General features: G+C 32.8%; 1 protein-coding gene across 2 annotated transcripts; it reads right to left on the bottom strand.

The window, feature by feature from the left end:
* LOC149943641 (sulfhydryl oxidase 1-like) lies at nt 1–16,100 on the bottom strand. Of its 2 annotated transcripts, XM_090176028.1 has the most exons (12): nt 15,745–16,100; nt 15,575–15,675; nt 9,722–9,864; nt 9,548–9,644; nt 9,222–9,379; nt 9,003–9,152; nt 8,794–8,932; nt 8,596–8,712; nt 8,382–8,523; nt 8,102–8,322; nt 5,658–5,841; nt 1–4,948 (listed from the first exon to the last, which is right to left on the bottom strand). In XM_090176028.1, the coding sequence occupies exons 1-11, from the start codon at nt 16,022–16,024 to the stop codon at nt 5,683–5,685; spliced, it is 1,707 nt and encodes a 568-aa protein (XP_090032154.1). In that variant the 5' UTR covers nt 16,025–16,100; the 3' UTR covers nt 1–4,948; nt 5,658–5,682. The 2 variants fall into 2 exon arrangements, with proteins under 2 accessions (XP_090032154.1, XP_090032152.1); XM_090176026.1 differs by lacking the exon at nt 1–4,948 and having other exon boundaries at nt 5,642–5,841.
* Between the last annotated feature and the right edge of the window lie 137 nt (nt 16,101–16,237).

Here is a 16,237-nt window from a genome sequence, read left to right as displayed (position 1 = left end):
AACATGGCCGTCTTTAAGTTTTGGTACATATTTAAAAAAAATTCTCGTTTTAGGAGACTTCATTAAATGCAAGTATTATTGGTACAAATTTTGTACCAAATTAGTTTTTTTTTAACATTAATACAAAATAAACTAACTGTAAATTTAGTTATATTATAACCGATTATAAGTCAAGATTATATTATGCAGTCGGAGAAACGTAACGTTACCTATACGTTTTTTTTCCCAAAACTTAAATACTGTGCATCGATTAAATACTATACAAAATTTAAAAAAAAAATATTAATCAAAGTAGTTGGAAAGTAGATTTATTACCAAATAAGTTATCAATTTGCATCATTGATCGAGGAACCAATTAAAATACCAATTTTAGTGAAAATAAATTATTAAATTTCCTGGACTTATGCCATGGTTGGCCGATATCTTAATTTAACCGATTCCGATACGATACCAATTTCAACTTTCAACCGATACCTGTATTTACCGATGTGGCAAATTGGTACCGATACCGATTTTCCTGATTTATAACAATTATTTCCGATACCGTTTATTTGCCGATTTTCACCGAACATGTGACCGAAGTTTGAATTTCAAACTCTCAAGGTTAGCGGCGCCATCTACCGCAGGTTTGAAATAATCGGGTAAAATCGATATTTTAGGCGCGAACCGATTAATCGGAAAAATCGGGATATCGGTGACCCATACCGATTTCATATCCAACTTACACTTAAGGAAATGACATCCCAGGTAGCAACATCACGTGTACGTGTTTTATCAAGGTTTCTAAAACGTATCCGAAACACGTTTGGTAAACGTTGATCATGTCACCAGTTAGCACGTGTTTCACCACGTAGTTTTAAAGTGTTAAAATACGCTTACATTTGGATTATAAAAAGCGCCTATTAAGTTCAAATCGCATTAATTTTGAAAACAATAACCGTGTTTTTTATTTAAATAGGGACTTGGCAGTGCTACGTCACAGTTTTTTTTTCAATAGTTTTTATCCTGGGGAAAAAAAAGTATACCAGAATGGCGGCCATGGCCAAAGGTACGGCGTGACGTCATGCTGATAAGTCCCTATTATACCGTATTAATCAGCGATTTCGCGTGTATTAAGGAGTTATTTTTTGTGTATTTAGCGGTTAGTTTCCGTGAATTCAGATATTATTTCGCGTACATTAATTTCATATTTTTTGTGTGTCAATCGGTTATTCTCGTTGGTCAATCGGTTTTTTTTGCATGCATTAATTGGTTATTTTGCGTGCATTCATTGTTTGTTTTATGTGCATTAATTGGTGATTTTGCGTGCATTATTTAGTTAGTTTTTGTGCATTAATTAGTTAGTTTTTCTGCATTAACTGGTTATTTTGCGTGCATTAATTGTTTGTTTTATGTGCATTAATTGGTTATTTTGCGTGCATTATTTAGTTAGTTTTTGGGCATTAATTAGTTAGTTCTTGTGCATTAATTGGTTATTTTGCGTGCATTAATTGTTTGTTTTATGTGCATTAATTGGTTATTTTGCGTGCATTATTTAGTTAGTTTTTGTGCATTAGTTCGTTATTTTGGGTGCATTAATTGGTTATTTTGCGTGCATTAATTGTTTGTTTTATGTGCATTAAAGAGATAGTGCCAACTCAGATTAATTTAAAATTTTATTCTTTGGCTTACACGCTATGATAGATTTTTAAGTCCTGAATCCGAATATATATACATATTAGCACTTTCAATTAGTATTTAGTTAAAATTTTAATGTAAAATAATGGTATTTCAATAGCCGCGTCAAAACTTTACAGATTGTTGACGTCATGAGTTTGGTCGATTTCGGCGCGCTCGAGCGGCGGGTTATTTCCAGTAGTCTTCTTTCTACTATCGCGTAGAGGGTTTGTTAGCGCGTTTTTTGACTTTCTTCTCGCGGACTACGCGGTTCGAGCTTGGAGTAGATAAACTCCAAGGTTCGAGATTCTCGAATCACGACTTCACGAGCCGGCTACGTGTAAAAATATTATTTTCAAAGTAGAAATTGAAGAAAAAATCGATAACAAGGTATTGTTTATAAATTATATCATTATTTCTTATACGTAGTCATTATAACAATATTTATATTCTACGGAAAGATGCCACCGAAAGCACCGAAGACCGTGGGCGCCACAGTGTTTTGTGCAGTTCCTTCCTGCAGTAATAATAACAACAAAAGTGGCTTATCTTTCCATTACTTTCCATCGAATGAGGGTCTTAAAGCGTGCGAAAGCGGGAAACTCGGATCAAAAACAAGCAATGGGAGTAAAATTTCCTCCTGTAATACCCTAAAAATTCTATCTCCAGCGCGCTCTAGTAGCAACCAATAAACATCAACCTATCTCTGACGTATACAGTATGTGATTAAAAAAAAGTTACGTTATCTTTCTATTTTATAATTTGGAATTAATCGTGAATATTTATATTTATACCAAATGTTTTATAACTATATTTTTCTTTAATATATTTTTAATAATTGATGAAAAACTTCATATACGTAGAAAATTCTGACACTATCTCTTTAATTGGTTATTTTGCGTGCATTATTTAGTTAGTTTTATGTGCATTAGTTCGTTATTTTGGGTGCATTAATTGGTTATTTTGCGTGCATTAATTAGTTAGTTTTTGTGCACTAATTGGTTATTTTGCGTGCATTAATTAGTTATTTTGGGTGCATTTATTGTTTATTTTGGGTGCATTTATTGTTTATGTTTTTAATTATGAGATGAAAAGGTACACATTACTCGAGGAGTTTTCGTCTAATACTAGATAGAATAAAGTTTTTGGGATACAATGCATTTATTGATTGTGTTTTATATTTATAAATAATTTGTTCATTAGTGAGTGTCTTAATTTCCATTCTCTATAGAACTAGAATGCATAAGACGTAAAGAGATAGTTTAATAAATATCATACACATGTGACTAAGAAAAAACTTCTACCTCTTCAAAGCAATATTTCTTAAATAGATCTCAATTCTCTATAATTCTGCCCAATTATGTGAAGGACTAGAATTAAAATTAAGATTTCGGTTGCCATGGTTACGCGGGACCTGTTCTGATAATATTGTACGAAATTCATCTTTATAATTTGGCGGTAGCGCCATCTATATTTTGTAAAGTTATATGGCTAAAAATAAATAATTATTAGCTAACTCACCGTAGCTTGAGTTAAAAAGGATCGTGTTGACAGAATAAAATTATTTTTAAACAACTTCAAAGGTTGGTTTGTTATGAGTAATCATGAATACATTTCAATTTCGCATCAGATTCGCGAAAAAATTCAATTGCAATATAGTTGCCACCACTAGAGACAGATGCCGCCTTGGTAGAACGATAAAGTTGATAAAGTCTCTTTATTGAACGAAATTGGTCCCGCGCCAGCCAGATTTAGTTGTACCTCTATTTATTCCCAACTCAATGCGTACGCCACGAAATTGTATATTAAAATTAAAGGTATACTTATAATTCATTTCATTAAATTAATGAATAGACCTCAGAAAAGAAGTTTTTCAAAATATATTTATAAATCGCTTTTGAAATCTTGAAATGGAAACCTTTTTAGCGTTTGAAAGTCAAACAACCTTTCGGAAAACAGTACGCCATAAATAAATAACCGCTTTATACACGAAAAAAAAAACGCTTAACACATGTAAAATAATAGATTAATGTATTCGAAATAATATCTTCGTGCACGCAAAACAAATTCTTATTACTCGAAAAATAACCTCTTATTGTATGGCAAATATCTGCTTAATACATGAAAACTAACTGCATAATATACGCCAAATAACCCATTACAGTAAAATATCGCTTAATGCACGGAAAATAACCAATTAGTTCACGCAAAATAACGAATTAATGCACGACAGTCGACGACGACAGTAACTTATTAATGCACGGAAAATATCCCTAACTACATGAAAAGTCGCCAATTAATGCACGCAAAATAACCAATTATTGCACGAAAAAGAAGCGTTTGACACACGAAAAATAACAAATTAATGTACTCGAAATAATCTCTTAATGCATGAAATTTAACCGCTAAATACACGAAAAATAACTCCTTACTACACGCCAAATAGCAGCTTACTACCGTATGATTTAATGTAATTTAAACTTAATAAGCGCATTGTATAATCGGTAAATAAGCATAATTTAACACTTAAAAATACCTGGTGAAACAAGTGCTAACTGGTGACATGATCAACGTTTACCAAACGTGTTTTTGCACGTTTTAGAAACAACTTAAACAAGTAATATGTATGTGTTGTTACTACCTGGAAACGGCTGAAACCTACTAACGAATATGCTAAATGTTTTCTTAAAAAGGTAAACACTTTATCTTTAAATTTTATTTTTAAACGATATTTGCAGTGACATAGCCAGAAACGCGTCCAAGGTCGTGTTAAAGTTAAGAGGGGGTAAGTCAAAGATACGCCTAAGGTGGCGTTTTTAAAAGGAGCCATTCAGTTGTCTACGCCACTTCTCCACTTTTTGAAACCTCAATTACCAATCTACTGATATATTTTGCAAATATATCCGGTATAGCAGGAGTACGTGTAAATTAGGCATATATCTTCGTGAGCACAACGTAACCTAGTTATTTATCTCCTATTTATATACGATAAAACTACCCGTCTGCCAATCTAGTTATATATATACCATATCTATATGTAGGAAACGCGTGTAGTGAAACACATGACGGAATAAGTGTCTTAAATACTAACTTAACCTAATATACAGGTGCTCGTGCCGTGCTACCTGGGATATGTGTCGACAAATTTTAAGAATTTTCAATACAAGCTCCGACTTTTTCTTTTATAATAAACTCTTGAATTTTCTACGTTTTCGACTTCGAATTATAATTGCAGAAGCAACATAAAGAATTAAGCAAATAAAATACTGACCAGTTGGGTCATTACCAGGACCTTGGATTAACAATAACTCACAGGGATAGTTATCTTCGAAAATAAGTTGGATTCAAACGCCATCGGTCCCAGCGGGTGAAATCAGAACTAGGCCTAAGCGGAAACGATTCAATTCGGCAAGCAGACGGGCAGTTTTTTTGGCGCCGCGAAATCTAATGAATTTTTTGCATCGCGTTTCTGTTTTTGGTACTTAAAAGGTTTTCATCAGGTAAATTATTTTTATAATAATAATAATAATAATAATAATAATAATCCAATAACTGTTGAATTATTATTAATGTAAAACTAATTACTATTTACCTATGCGATATAAAAAATACGGCTTAAATAATGACAAATCCTATTAAATTCCGAATAAAATAATCTGCGGACCAATTTTACTGACAATCGCCATTTTTAAAAACCATATTAAAAAACCAGTGTCGATTTCAGACACGAGATGGCGTTACTATTTCTTGATTTGAATCGTTTTTGGGGCGGAAAGAGGGGAGTGTAGGACTGTAAGAGGGGAAGAGTTTGTAGCAAACGTATTTTTGGCTGGCAATGATAGTCGTAAGAGAACTATCCCTGTGAGTTATAGAGTAATGGCACTCCGTAGCTTTGGCCATGGTCGCCATTTTGGTCGCGATTTTTTATCGATAGGGAAAAGCATGGGTGACATGCCGTGACGTCACACTGCCATTACTCTATTGTTAATCCATGCCAGGACTTACAATCCTAGCTAATCTAGGATCTTAATATATTTCATTACGCAAATTTACTTTTATGTCGGAATAATAACTCCTCAGATAAGAAAGTACCGTAGTTATGTTCCAAGATGGAGCAGAATTTTCATTCCTTGCAACCAGTCTTTGACGGCATTGCGGACAAAGCGACTTTGGTGGAAACTGCATCTGTTAAAGATAGATAAAAACCATTTTTAGGCTTAACCTTATAATAAGGGTTTTTCTTTTATGTAATGGAGTAATGTCTTGCTCTAATCATGGGCCAAATAATGATAAATCATTATTTGGCCCATGCTCTAATGACGCCAATTCCTGAGGGGCAGGTCACTTCCATTTTGGGTGCATCCATTGAGTTGGGAATATTAATCTAGAGATCCAATCAAATCTGCTCCCCGCGAAACAAGTTTTTGAAAAATACGAATGTGCCGTCTGCTCTAAAATGACGAGCAAACGTTATCATATGACCCGTGGCGCCATCCATTATTTTGAAAAAAAAAAAACAATTTTGCTTGAAAACGCGTCTTATTTGAACGAACCATTGAGAGATAGACGGCGCCACGGGTAGAATTATAACGTTTTCTCGTCATTTGGGACGCCGATGGGAGCAGACGACAGTATTCTTATTTTTAAAAACTTGTTTCGCGAAATACTGAAATCTGACGTTTTGATTGGACCTCTAGATTAATATTCCCAACTCAATGGGTGCATCATAATCGTAGTAAAATGATTAAATCAGGGTAATTGTGATTAAATCAGGGTAATCAAGATTAGAAAATCTAATCACGATTTAAACTAGATTTAATAATTCTAATCATGATCTAATCTTTTTAATCAGGATTTAATCATTTTGATCAGATTTAATCATTTTAATCAGATTTAATCATTCTAATAACTATTTAACCATTTTAATCACGATTTAATAATTTTAATCACGATTTAATAATTTTAATCACGATTTAATCAATAAAATCGGTCGAATCGAGATTTAATAATTGAAATCAAAACTAAAGTACGGTAATTAAATATTAATTATTAATATTGATGGTTCTATTGCAATTGTGTTTGATTATCGTTCTAATTTCTAATCGTGATTTAATCATACTAATCACGATTTAATCGTTTCAATCAGGATATAATCATTTTATTCAGATTTAATCATTTTAATCAGATTTAATCATTTTAATCAGATTTAATCATTTAATCATTTTAATCAGATTTAATCATGATTAAATCAGATTTAATAATTTAATCATGATTAAATCAGATTTAATATTTTAATCATGATTAAATCAGATTTAATAATTTAATCATTATTAAATCAGATTTAAAATTTTAATCATTAACCATGATTAAATCAGATTTAATAATTTAATCATGATTAAATCAGATTTAATAATTTAATCATGATTAAATCAGATTTAACAATTTAATCATGATTAAATCAGATTTAATAATTTAATCATGATTAAATCAGATTTAACAATTTAATCATGATTAAATCAGATTTAATAATTTAATCATTATTAAATCAGATTTAACAATTTAATCATGATTAAATCAGATTTAATAATTTAATCATGATTAAATCAGATTTAATAATTTAATCATGATTAAATCAGATTTAATAATTTAATCATAATTAAATCAGATTTAATAATTTAATCATAATTAAATCAGATTTAATAATTTAATCATGATTAAATCAGATTTAATAATTTAATCATGATTAAATCAGATTTAATAATTTAATCATAATTAAATCAGATTTAATAATTTAATCATAATTAAATCAGATTTAATAATTTAATCATGATTAAATCAGATTTAATAATTTAATCATGATTAAATCAGATTTAATAAATTAATCATGATTAAATCATATTTAATAATTTAATCATGATTAAATCAGATTTAATAATTTAATCATGATTAAATCAGATTTAAACATTTTAATCATTAACCATGATTTAATCAACATAATCGTGATTAAATTTAATTTAATCAAAATAATCTCGTTTAAATCAGATTTAATCTTTCGAGGGGTGCGTTGTTAATCTAGGAAGTGACCTGTCCCTCGCCAATTCCTTACAATTTGAAAATCAAAGAGCGTTTCATTTTGAAGCTTCGAATAATTTGCAACCATGCTAATTTATCTAATTTCTTTAAGAGCTTGAAACCATGCTGATTAAGCTAAATGATTGAACGAGGCCCTGGGCTGCAGGCTCTGCAGCGCCTGCAGCCCATAAAGACCATGCCTAAATCTCACCCTGAAACTAGTGATGGGCCGAAACCGATATAATATCGGTATATCGATACCGCGATTTTAGTTTAAAAAATGTTTCCAATAATATTTTTTACCATTTTAGCACCAATATAGTCTAGTTATAAAAGTATACTATTTATACTTATACGTTCCACTGATTCTTACCTTAGGATGTAATGGGTCCTCAGTTTCATCACCAGCTAATCTTTTATTAACTTGGTTATGAGCTTGCCAAAGCCACAAAACTGTATCATTGGGATGACTTATTTCAGATTCAATATTCTTAGACATAGTTGCGAAATGTTGGGCACAGCCACTGCAGGAAAAGAAATGTATTACGTAGCCCTTGATCGAAATTAGCACTTGTTGGGGGTTGACCATGTCACCTATAATGTATATACTTCTATAAAATTCGGTTTCTTTAACAAAATAAAATAACATTTACCACTGAGATACTTGTTGTACGCTTGAACAGTAATAGTATGAAACAAACTCCATAATCCACATGGGTAACCACGATAAAAAGGTTTACTTCCTTTACAATGTGACCAATCTTGAACTGAGGGCAAATACGCATCACTACTTTTCTAAAAATATTTCAAATTAGTTTTTTATTCAAATTTATTAAACTTATTAGGTTTATTTTTGTTTTTAAATACCTGCATTGTCTTCATAAAATTAGACATATTTGTAGTTTCAAGCGAAACATTGTGCTTTGAGATAAATTTATAAAGTTCCCTTAGAAATTTCATTGTGGGTCCATTTCCAGGAAAGGTCTAATGCGAAATTAAGATTTGGGTTAAGAGTTTTACACAACATCTTTAAATATTCGATTATTGAAAATATCAGAAACAAACTTTAGTTAAGGTCGCTATGAATGATTTAAGTGCTTTTAAATGATCATCAATTAATATTGCCTTCGTTGCGACTTCTCGATGTAATATGAAGAATACTGTATTTTGCAAGTCAATTAAGTTGATTTTATCTTCTGAAATACTAAAAATCCTGGTATTTAGCTTTAGTTTTCATTATTTCCTGGACATTGAGTGCGCCGGTAACTACAAACCTAGTTTCTTTATCAGTTTCGTCGATGCTGGTAGTTGGTCCTGCGGCCTCTGTGGTAACATTAACTGATTCGAAAATAGGAATTTCTTTGCCAATAGTGAGCAAAATTTTGGAACGAAATTCCTCACGAGCTGACTTTATGGAGCTTGCTCTGTAATTACATAAATAATCTAAAAATTTCATGAGACTTTAGCTTTAGCCCAAAATATTTATATCTTACATAGCAATTCTTTTTATGCATCTCTTTCTTTTAAGTAAAAATAATGAAGGAATTTTGGGTATTGTACAAAGTTTGTGAAGTTCTTCCACTAATTGCTTATTGCAATTTTTTACTCTTAATACGGTTAATTCTTCTACAGCTGAAGTATCTAATATCACCTAAAATTAAAAGAAAATTATCATCATTTTATGATACTGGTATTTCTGAAACGCCACCCGTAAAACTTTTAAATTGTACTTTTATTTGGTTAATACTAAATTTAATAATTAATAATTTAACATAGTTTTACGAATTATAAACTTTGTATGTATATGGTAATTACATACCTCCATTCCTATGTACGATTCATTAGGTTCTAAAATTAGAAAAATCTCTGTAATATGGTTTGGGAGTTTTTTCCATAATTCATCAATGGAGTGTTCCCTGTTATTTTAAAAAAATATATAATTGTTGAATATCCGTTCAAACCCATTGTACCAACCATTTAGATATAGCGTTACCTTCTTGATTTGAGATATGGGAATTCTTTGGTATCCCAATGCTTTTTCATAAAATCGATTAAATTGCGCCTTATAATACTTATATCATTTTCATGTTTTGTAACTTCACCCAGATCATCTTTTGTTATATTGGTCCCATAAAGCTGGAAATTTTAATTTCCCGTCAACGTAAGTAACATAAAATCACAATTAACAAACAGTATCACAGAAAAGATTTTCATGGTGTAATGCGAAATATCAAAATAATAATAAATATACCATCCTCGGCTGGGCCCCCGAATTGTAGCGCGGGTGTCGGATGTTGGAGATCAGATCTCAACCTAGGGGTAATGGACTTAAGCGAACCCGTAAGGTACCCGTCTACAATTAAACAAAAAAAAAGAAAAGGAGATCATAATGAATGAATACGCTCGTTGGTGTCTAGGAGAAATTTGTAATGAAACGTATCAAGCCAGTTGTGGGATTGCCCAAAACTAAATGATTTAATTTAACCTCCATGTCTTAACCAAACATTTAAGCTAACTTAAAACTACCTAAATACTAATTAAACTAAATGAAATATTAACAAACTAGCAACTGGCTAGTGCTCGCGACATGTAAAATATAGGTTGCAACCATTACTTAACAAAGTTCACCCCGAAATGTTCAGTTGAACTGCGGAAACTTTATCGTAGTGGCAGAGTCCGGTTGGAGCCGTGGAAGAATCTGAGCGACGTTGTTGACGTTTCGGAACAGCGGAACACAGAATTTATGTTGGTGGCGATGGTATATCGTACAATGTGTTGAAAGTAGCCGCTGGATGGTTGGGCATAACGAATTTGCCAATATAGAGTAATATCGGCGTGACGTATGTCGACGTCACCCATGCTTTTTTCTATAGATAAAAACTGCCCTCAAAATGTCGGCCATAGCGCAAAGCTACAGAGCGATACTACTCTATAGATGGTTGCTGCCCTTATCTTCAAGTCAACACGTATACAGCTCGAAGGTTAGACAAAACACGACTTTAACGTCCAAAATTAGTTGAATCAAAATTATTTTGCTCCGATCATAAAATGGAGTCCTTTTCAAATCAAAATCCGAACCGTTACCATCTCTTTTTAGCTCGCGTCCGAGCGCGTTATTAAATACTCGCGTTATTTATCTCACGTATTATTTTTATAACTCTTCAATTTTGAGAATAAATATAATAAAAATACGTATAATACATTTAGACACATTTTAACACAATAAATAATATATAATATATATATAATGTATAAGAAATATAAATGGTAATCCAACAAGTGGTCTTGGGCACGTCGGCATATCAATAAGTGGTGAAAGCGGACACTGTGATTTCCTCGCTATCCCACAAAACCAAAGATCTACCGGTAAAAGGACGGGCCCTTCCTTTACCTGGGATAAAACACAAACAACCGAATCACCCAATCACCAAAATATTCGACCAGCAATTATTTTGGGGAAGGGGATGGTGTATTTATTATTATTTTCATATTTCGCATTACAATGGTTATTATGCAATCTAGGTTTAGCCCACTATCTCATTGGTTCCATCAAACTTCCGATGCAACTCGCACCATGATGCCTGCACAATGTCTCAACCAGGGCCGGATTAACCAATAGGCCGAATAGGCCTGGGCCTAGGGCACCAAGCCTACAAGGGGCACCAAGAGGGTTCGAAAAAAATAAAAGTACAAAACTTTGATCATTCGCTTTTTACAAAATATTTTCCGGAGTAATTTTAGTAAATGCGTCCACCCCTATGAACCAAAAACGTTTGATTGTCACATTCTCTGACGGACTGCCGTCTAGCCCCTGACGACATACTAAATCTGGCAGCAAAATGAATTTTCCTTCCATTTCTCAATTATAAATTGAGGAAGCGCCTAGCTCGCTTCGCTCGCTATTGAAAGGGGGCACCAAAATTAACTTGGGCCTAGGGCCCCATAAAGTCTTAATCCGGCCCTGGTCTCAACATAGTATATTCTTCCTAATTTATAGCTATTATGTTACTTATGGTGTCATTGATACTTTTTTTATAATTGGTGATTCCTTATTTCGTAAAATTATATCAACCAGTTTTCTTAAAAATAAACATTTGGCATTTGGTGATTCCTTATTTCGTAGAATTATATCAACCAGTTTTCTTAAAAATAAACATTTGGCATTTGGTGATTCCTTATTTCGTAGAATTAAATCAACCTTTAAACAATGGATGAATAAATTAGAAACTTGACCTAGGGATTGCTTACGTATAAGTGCAGTTAATTAACTTTTGGAATTCTTATATACAAGATATCTAATTACTGTTAACTTTATTGTTTATGAGATTAAACAGTAGCTAGAATTAATTCCAGTTAATTATGGCCTCAGCTTTCATGATTTTCAGTTGATATTATCGGCCGACAACGAGATAAAGAGAGAGAGCCTGTGAGCGGTGTGTCTTCCCCCTTAATTTGTACTAACCATTTAGATATAGGATTACCTTAATTTACGTAACAAGATAAAACAAGGCTAGACTTTTTAATAACATAAGTCAATATTTGGTTTTGCTTTTGACCATCTGTTGGGCTTTTGCATGGGTATGCTCGGAATGTTTTAGTCAGATGAGCATACCACCCACACAGCCCTTAACCACTATTCAAAAAACCAACTGCTCCTTGGTAGCGTGACCGGCCCTTGGTCACTGCCCTAGTAGGATTTGGCCCATCACCTGGCCAACCCTCTTCTAGGTTTTTGAAAACAATTGGCCGAATCCCCTTTTTTCCTTTAAAAAAATATTTCTCTACAACCATGGCTGGGAACTATTTGGAGTTTCGAATTAATTTGAAATTCAGATACTGTACCATTAGAGGGCATCCTAAATAATATCATTTAAATATGGTACCTTAGAAGGGTTTTCTTCATAGGCGTCCAATATTCATACCTATTTTTCTTTTAAGCGTTGATGAGCTGGAGCTTATCTTAATCTTGGCTTTGACTGTACTAAATTTCCATTCCCATTTATAACCCATCTGTAATTTCCATTCCCATTTTTAACCCATCTGTAATTTCCATTCCCATTTATAACCCATCTGTAATTTCCATTCCCATTTTTAACCCATCTGTAATTTCCATTCCCATTTATAACCCATCTGTAATTTCCATTCCCATTTATAACCCATCTGTAATTTCCATTCCCATTTTTAACCCATCTGTAATTTCCATTCCCATTTATAACCCATCTGTAATTTCCATTCCCATTTTTAACCCATCTGTAATTTCCATTCCCATTTATAACCCATCTGTAATTTCCATTCCCATTTATAACCCATCTGTAATTTCCATTCCCATTTATAACCCATCTGTAATTTCCATTCCCATTTATAACCCATCTGTAATTTCCATTCCCATTTATAACCCATCTGTAATTTCCATTCCCATTTATAACCCATCTGTAATTTCCATTCCCATTTATAACCTATAATATTATATAGTCCGAACCTACTTCCAGGTATTTAGAATTATTATAATTCTTTCGGCGAAATTAAAAGTTTTAGAAATGTTCGTTTTTTTACTTTTTTTGTTGCAATTATTTTGATCGTGTATTCGCCGACACCACACTCTTTTGAAAAATGTTGCTAACGAACAGCTTTTAGTGGGTGCCCCCAACCCCATACTTATATTACATCGTTGGGTCATCCATGGTGACCACCGTTCCTATAGACTGTTGTCGTCTGAAACCCTGCGACGTCACCATTGTAATTTGCCTATTGATAAAAAACGGTAACTGTCATGGCCGCCACTATTAACACTACAGCTGTGACGTTACAAGTTTTCAAAATCGTATCTGACGACAACACACTATATTTCCTACTTTTTCCTATGATTTAACGTCCTTCCTTTTTTATCCTACAATTTCATTAAATTTCCTACATTACCCAATATTTTAACTCAAAAATCTGAAGAAATTAAAATAGTTGATGTTTTAACGTTAGAAGTCTTTAAAACATCCTAGTTTTTAAAAATGCTTATTTCCAACATTGTTCGGCGATAGTTTTCGACTTTTTATATCGGTTATGAACTTTATTTTGAATGTTATACCCCCTTTAAACAATTTTGACAACCGTTTTCTCTTATTGTATAAGTAAATTTATCCTATTTTTTCCTTTTGTTCCCCCAATTTTCTTCCTATATTTTCCTTTTGTTCCCCCAATTTTCTTCCTATATTTTCCTTTTGTTCCCAAAATTTTCTTCCTATATTTTCCTTTTGTTCCCGTAATTTTCTTCCTATATTTTCCTTTTGTTCCCGTAATTTTCTTCCTATATTTTCCTTTTGTTCCCCCAATTTTCTTCCTATATTTTCCTTTTGTTCCCGTAATTTTCTTCCTATATTTTCCTTTTGTTCCCGTAATTTTCTTCCTATATTTTCCTTTTATTCCCCCAATTTTCTTCCTATATTTTCCTTTTGTTCCCCCAATTTTCTTCCTATATTTTCCTTTTGTTCCCAAAATTTTCTTCCTATATTTTCCTTTTGTTCCCCCAATTTTTTTCCTATATTTCAGTTATAAATTTCCTATAATCCCTTTCAATGATTTCAAAATATTCTGTGGTCACCCGAGCCTTTTATTTACAATTTTAGTTTTACCTGTTCCTAGAATGATTCCTAAGAATATAAAAGCTGCGAAACGTTTGATACTACCAAAGTACCTACTTTTAAATATTTTAAAAAATGTTTAAAGTTTTAAAATAATTATTACTTTAGTTTCATGGAATTTCACCGGATCGCCGCCGCCGGTAAAATTTACGCGGCGTTGGGCTCTTTTATTTCATTGGCGATTGTGACGTGTAGAACAATTCAATCCTCTCGTACATCTGATTTATCAGGGGTGACATTTGTGCTACGGCCACGCCAACGGGATGATACTTAGGGGGAAATTTCAATAAATAGCAAGACCAAGGCAAAGTGGGGTACGCGACGGGTAAAAATTGAAGCAATTTTAGGGTTAAACTGTACTCAAATATTTCAAAGCATTTAATATCCAGAAAAATGTACATAAGTTTCAAGAATGACTTTTGATAGACATACTAAATTTAGTTTCAAAACTAGCGGACTCAAAAGTAACATTTTTTGCACGTTGTGGGCCAGTGGCGGCGCTAGAGGGTAGGCCCCAAAATCATCCTATAAGGGGCCCCAAATTGATCTAGAAAGGGTTTCAAAATTGTCCCAAGAGATAAAACTATTTATAAATAACAATGAAACAATTGTCGATAATGTATTTAGAAATTTTTGAGGTATCTCCTAGAAAATAAAACCAGTTCTGTTATATTTAGGCTCGTTTTACTGTTGTTAGAACTTTTTTGTTCGTCATGTACATCACTGCTTTATTTTATTGAAGCATTTCGTTGAGAAAAGGGGGTCCCATTTATTTGGTTTGCCTACCCTCGCGAAAATTCCCGGCGTCGCCACTGTTGTGGGCTACCAAAACAATGGTGTTGGAGAACACACGACGAAAAGAATTACAACAAAAAACGTAAAAATTTCCAAAACTTTTAAATTAAAAATAATCTCAGTGTCAAATTATATCGTATCCGCCAAAAATAATAAGGAACCGTAGTGTTATATCTATTATTTTGGCCTTTCCATATGGTGTTCTAGAATGATTAGCTTGTAGCATTCTGAAATTCTGCTTTAAATAACAAGTGCCAGCCTTCACACCATATTTTGACAGCTAGTTAATTGGCGACAAGTTTTCAATAGCAATGTCACCTGTTGTTTACGACTACAATAGTAACTACATTTCACTCCACGCAGTCAATTTTCCCATTTCACCTTGACATTTTATAACAAAAAAGAAAGTTCATATTTACTTTTAACCTAGGAACTAAGGGTATATCATAATGTTTGCATATCAGAAAATTTTCTTCGAGAGCGCAGTCAATGGCTGCAGCCAGAACTACCTTATGCCAAGCTGGAATAAAAATACAAATTACGAAAATCACAAGCTAATCAAAATTATATGCTTAATAGTTATACCTACTTTTCACATCTTCGACAAATTGTTTCCAATATGGAGCAAATCGTATACAGTATCCGCACCAACTTTTGAAAAACTCTAATATAAAAAATGTTTTTTTACCCAATACTGTAGGGTAAAATGTTGAGGAATTTAATATTAATAGTGTTTTATCATTAGAATATAACGCATCCGTCACCCCTATGTTTAAATTTAGAAATAATACGATAGTAATAACACTGAAAGCTAAAAATAGTTTTCCACTTTTAACACTTTCATGTGTGCCGCGAAAGTACGCCGCCATCACTACAGGAGCTCCTAGTAGCCGTAGCTTCCTTTTAAATGTAGCCGCCGCTGCCGTGAGTTGGCTATGACCAATATAACGAATTTCTCTACTAACCTTGGGCCAAGACTCCGTCCGAAAAAGAAATTAGATAAGGGAATAGAAACTGTAACATCAAGAGGCGAGTGATAAACTTCCGATTAAGAATATTTCATAACCGGTGCGAACTTCACA

The sequence above is a fragment of the Leiobunum rupestre genome, chromosome 5 (assembly GCF_980474605.1).
Source record: "Leiobunum rupestre chromosome 5, qqLeiRupe1.1.hap1, whole genome shotgun sequence".
Lineage (NCBI taxonomy): Eukaryota > Metazoa > Arthropoda > Arachnida > Opiliones > Sclerosomatidae > Leiobunum > Leiobunum rupestre.
Note: the sequence above shows the minus strand (reverse complement) of the source record. Positions and strands in the feature narration are given on the sequence as shown.

Coding starts and splice junctions, on each gene's coding strand:
- LOC149943641 (XM_090176028.1), bottom strand. CDS start 16,024: ATGGCGGCGTACTTTCGCGGCACACATGAAAGTGTTAAAAGTGGAAAA. Junction 15,676..15,744: donor ATTTGTCGAAGATGTGAAAA/GTAGGTATAACT, acceptor TTTTTATTCCAG/CTTGGCATAAGGTAGTTCTG. Junction 9,380..9,547: donor AATCGTACATAGGAATGGAG/GTATGTAATTAC, acceptor TTTTAATTTTAG/GTGATATTAGATACTTCAGC.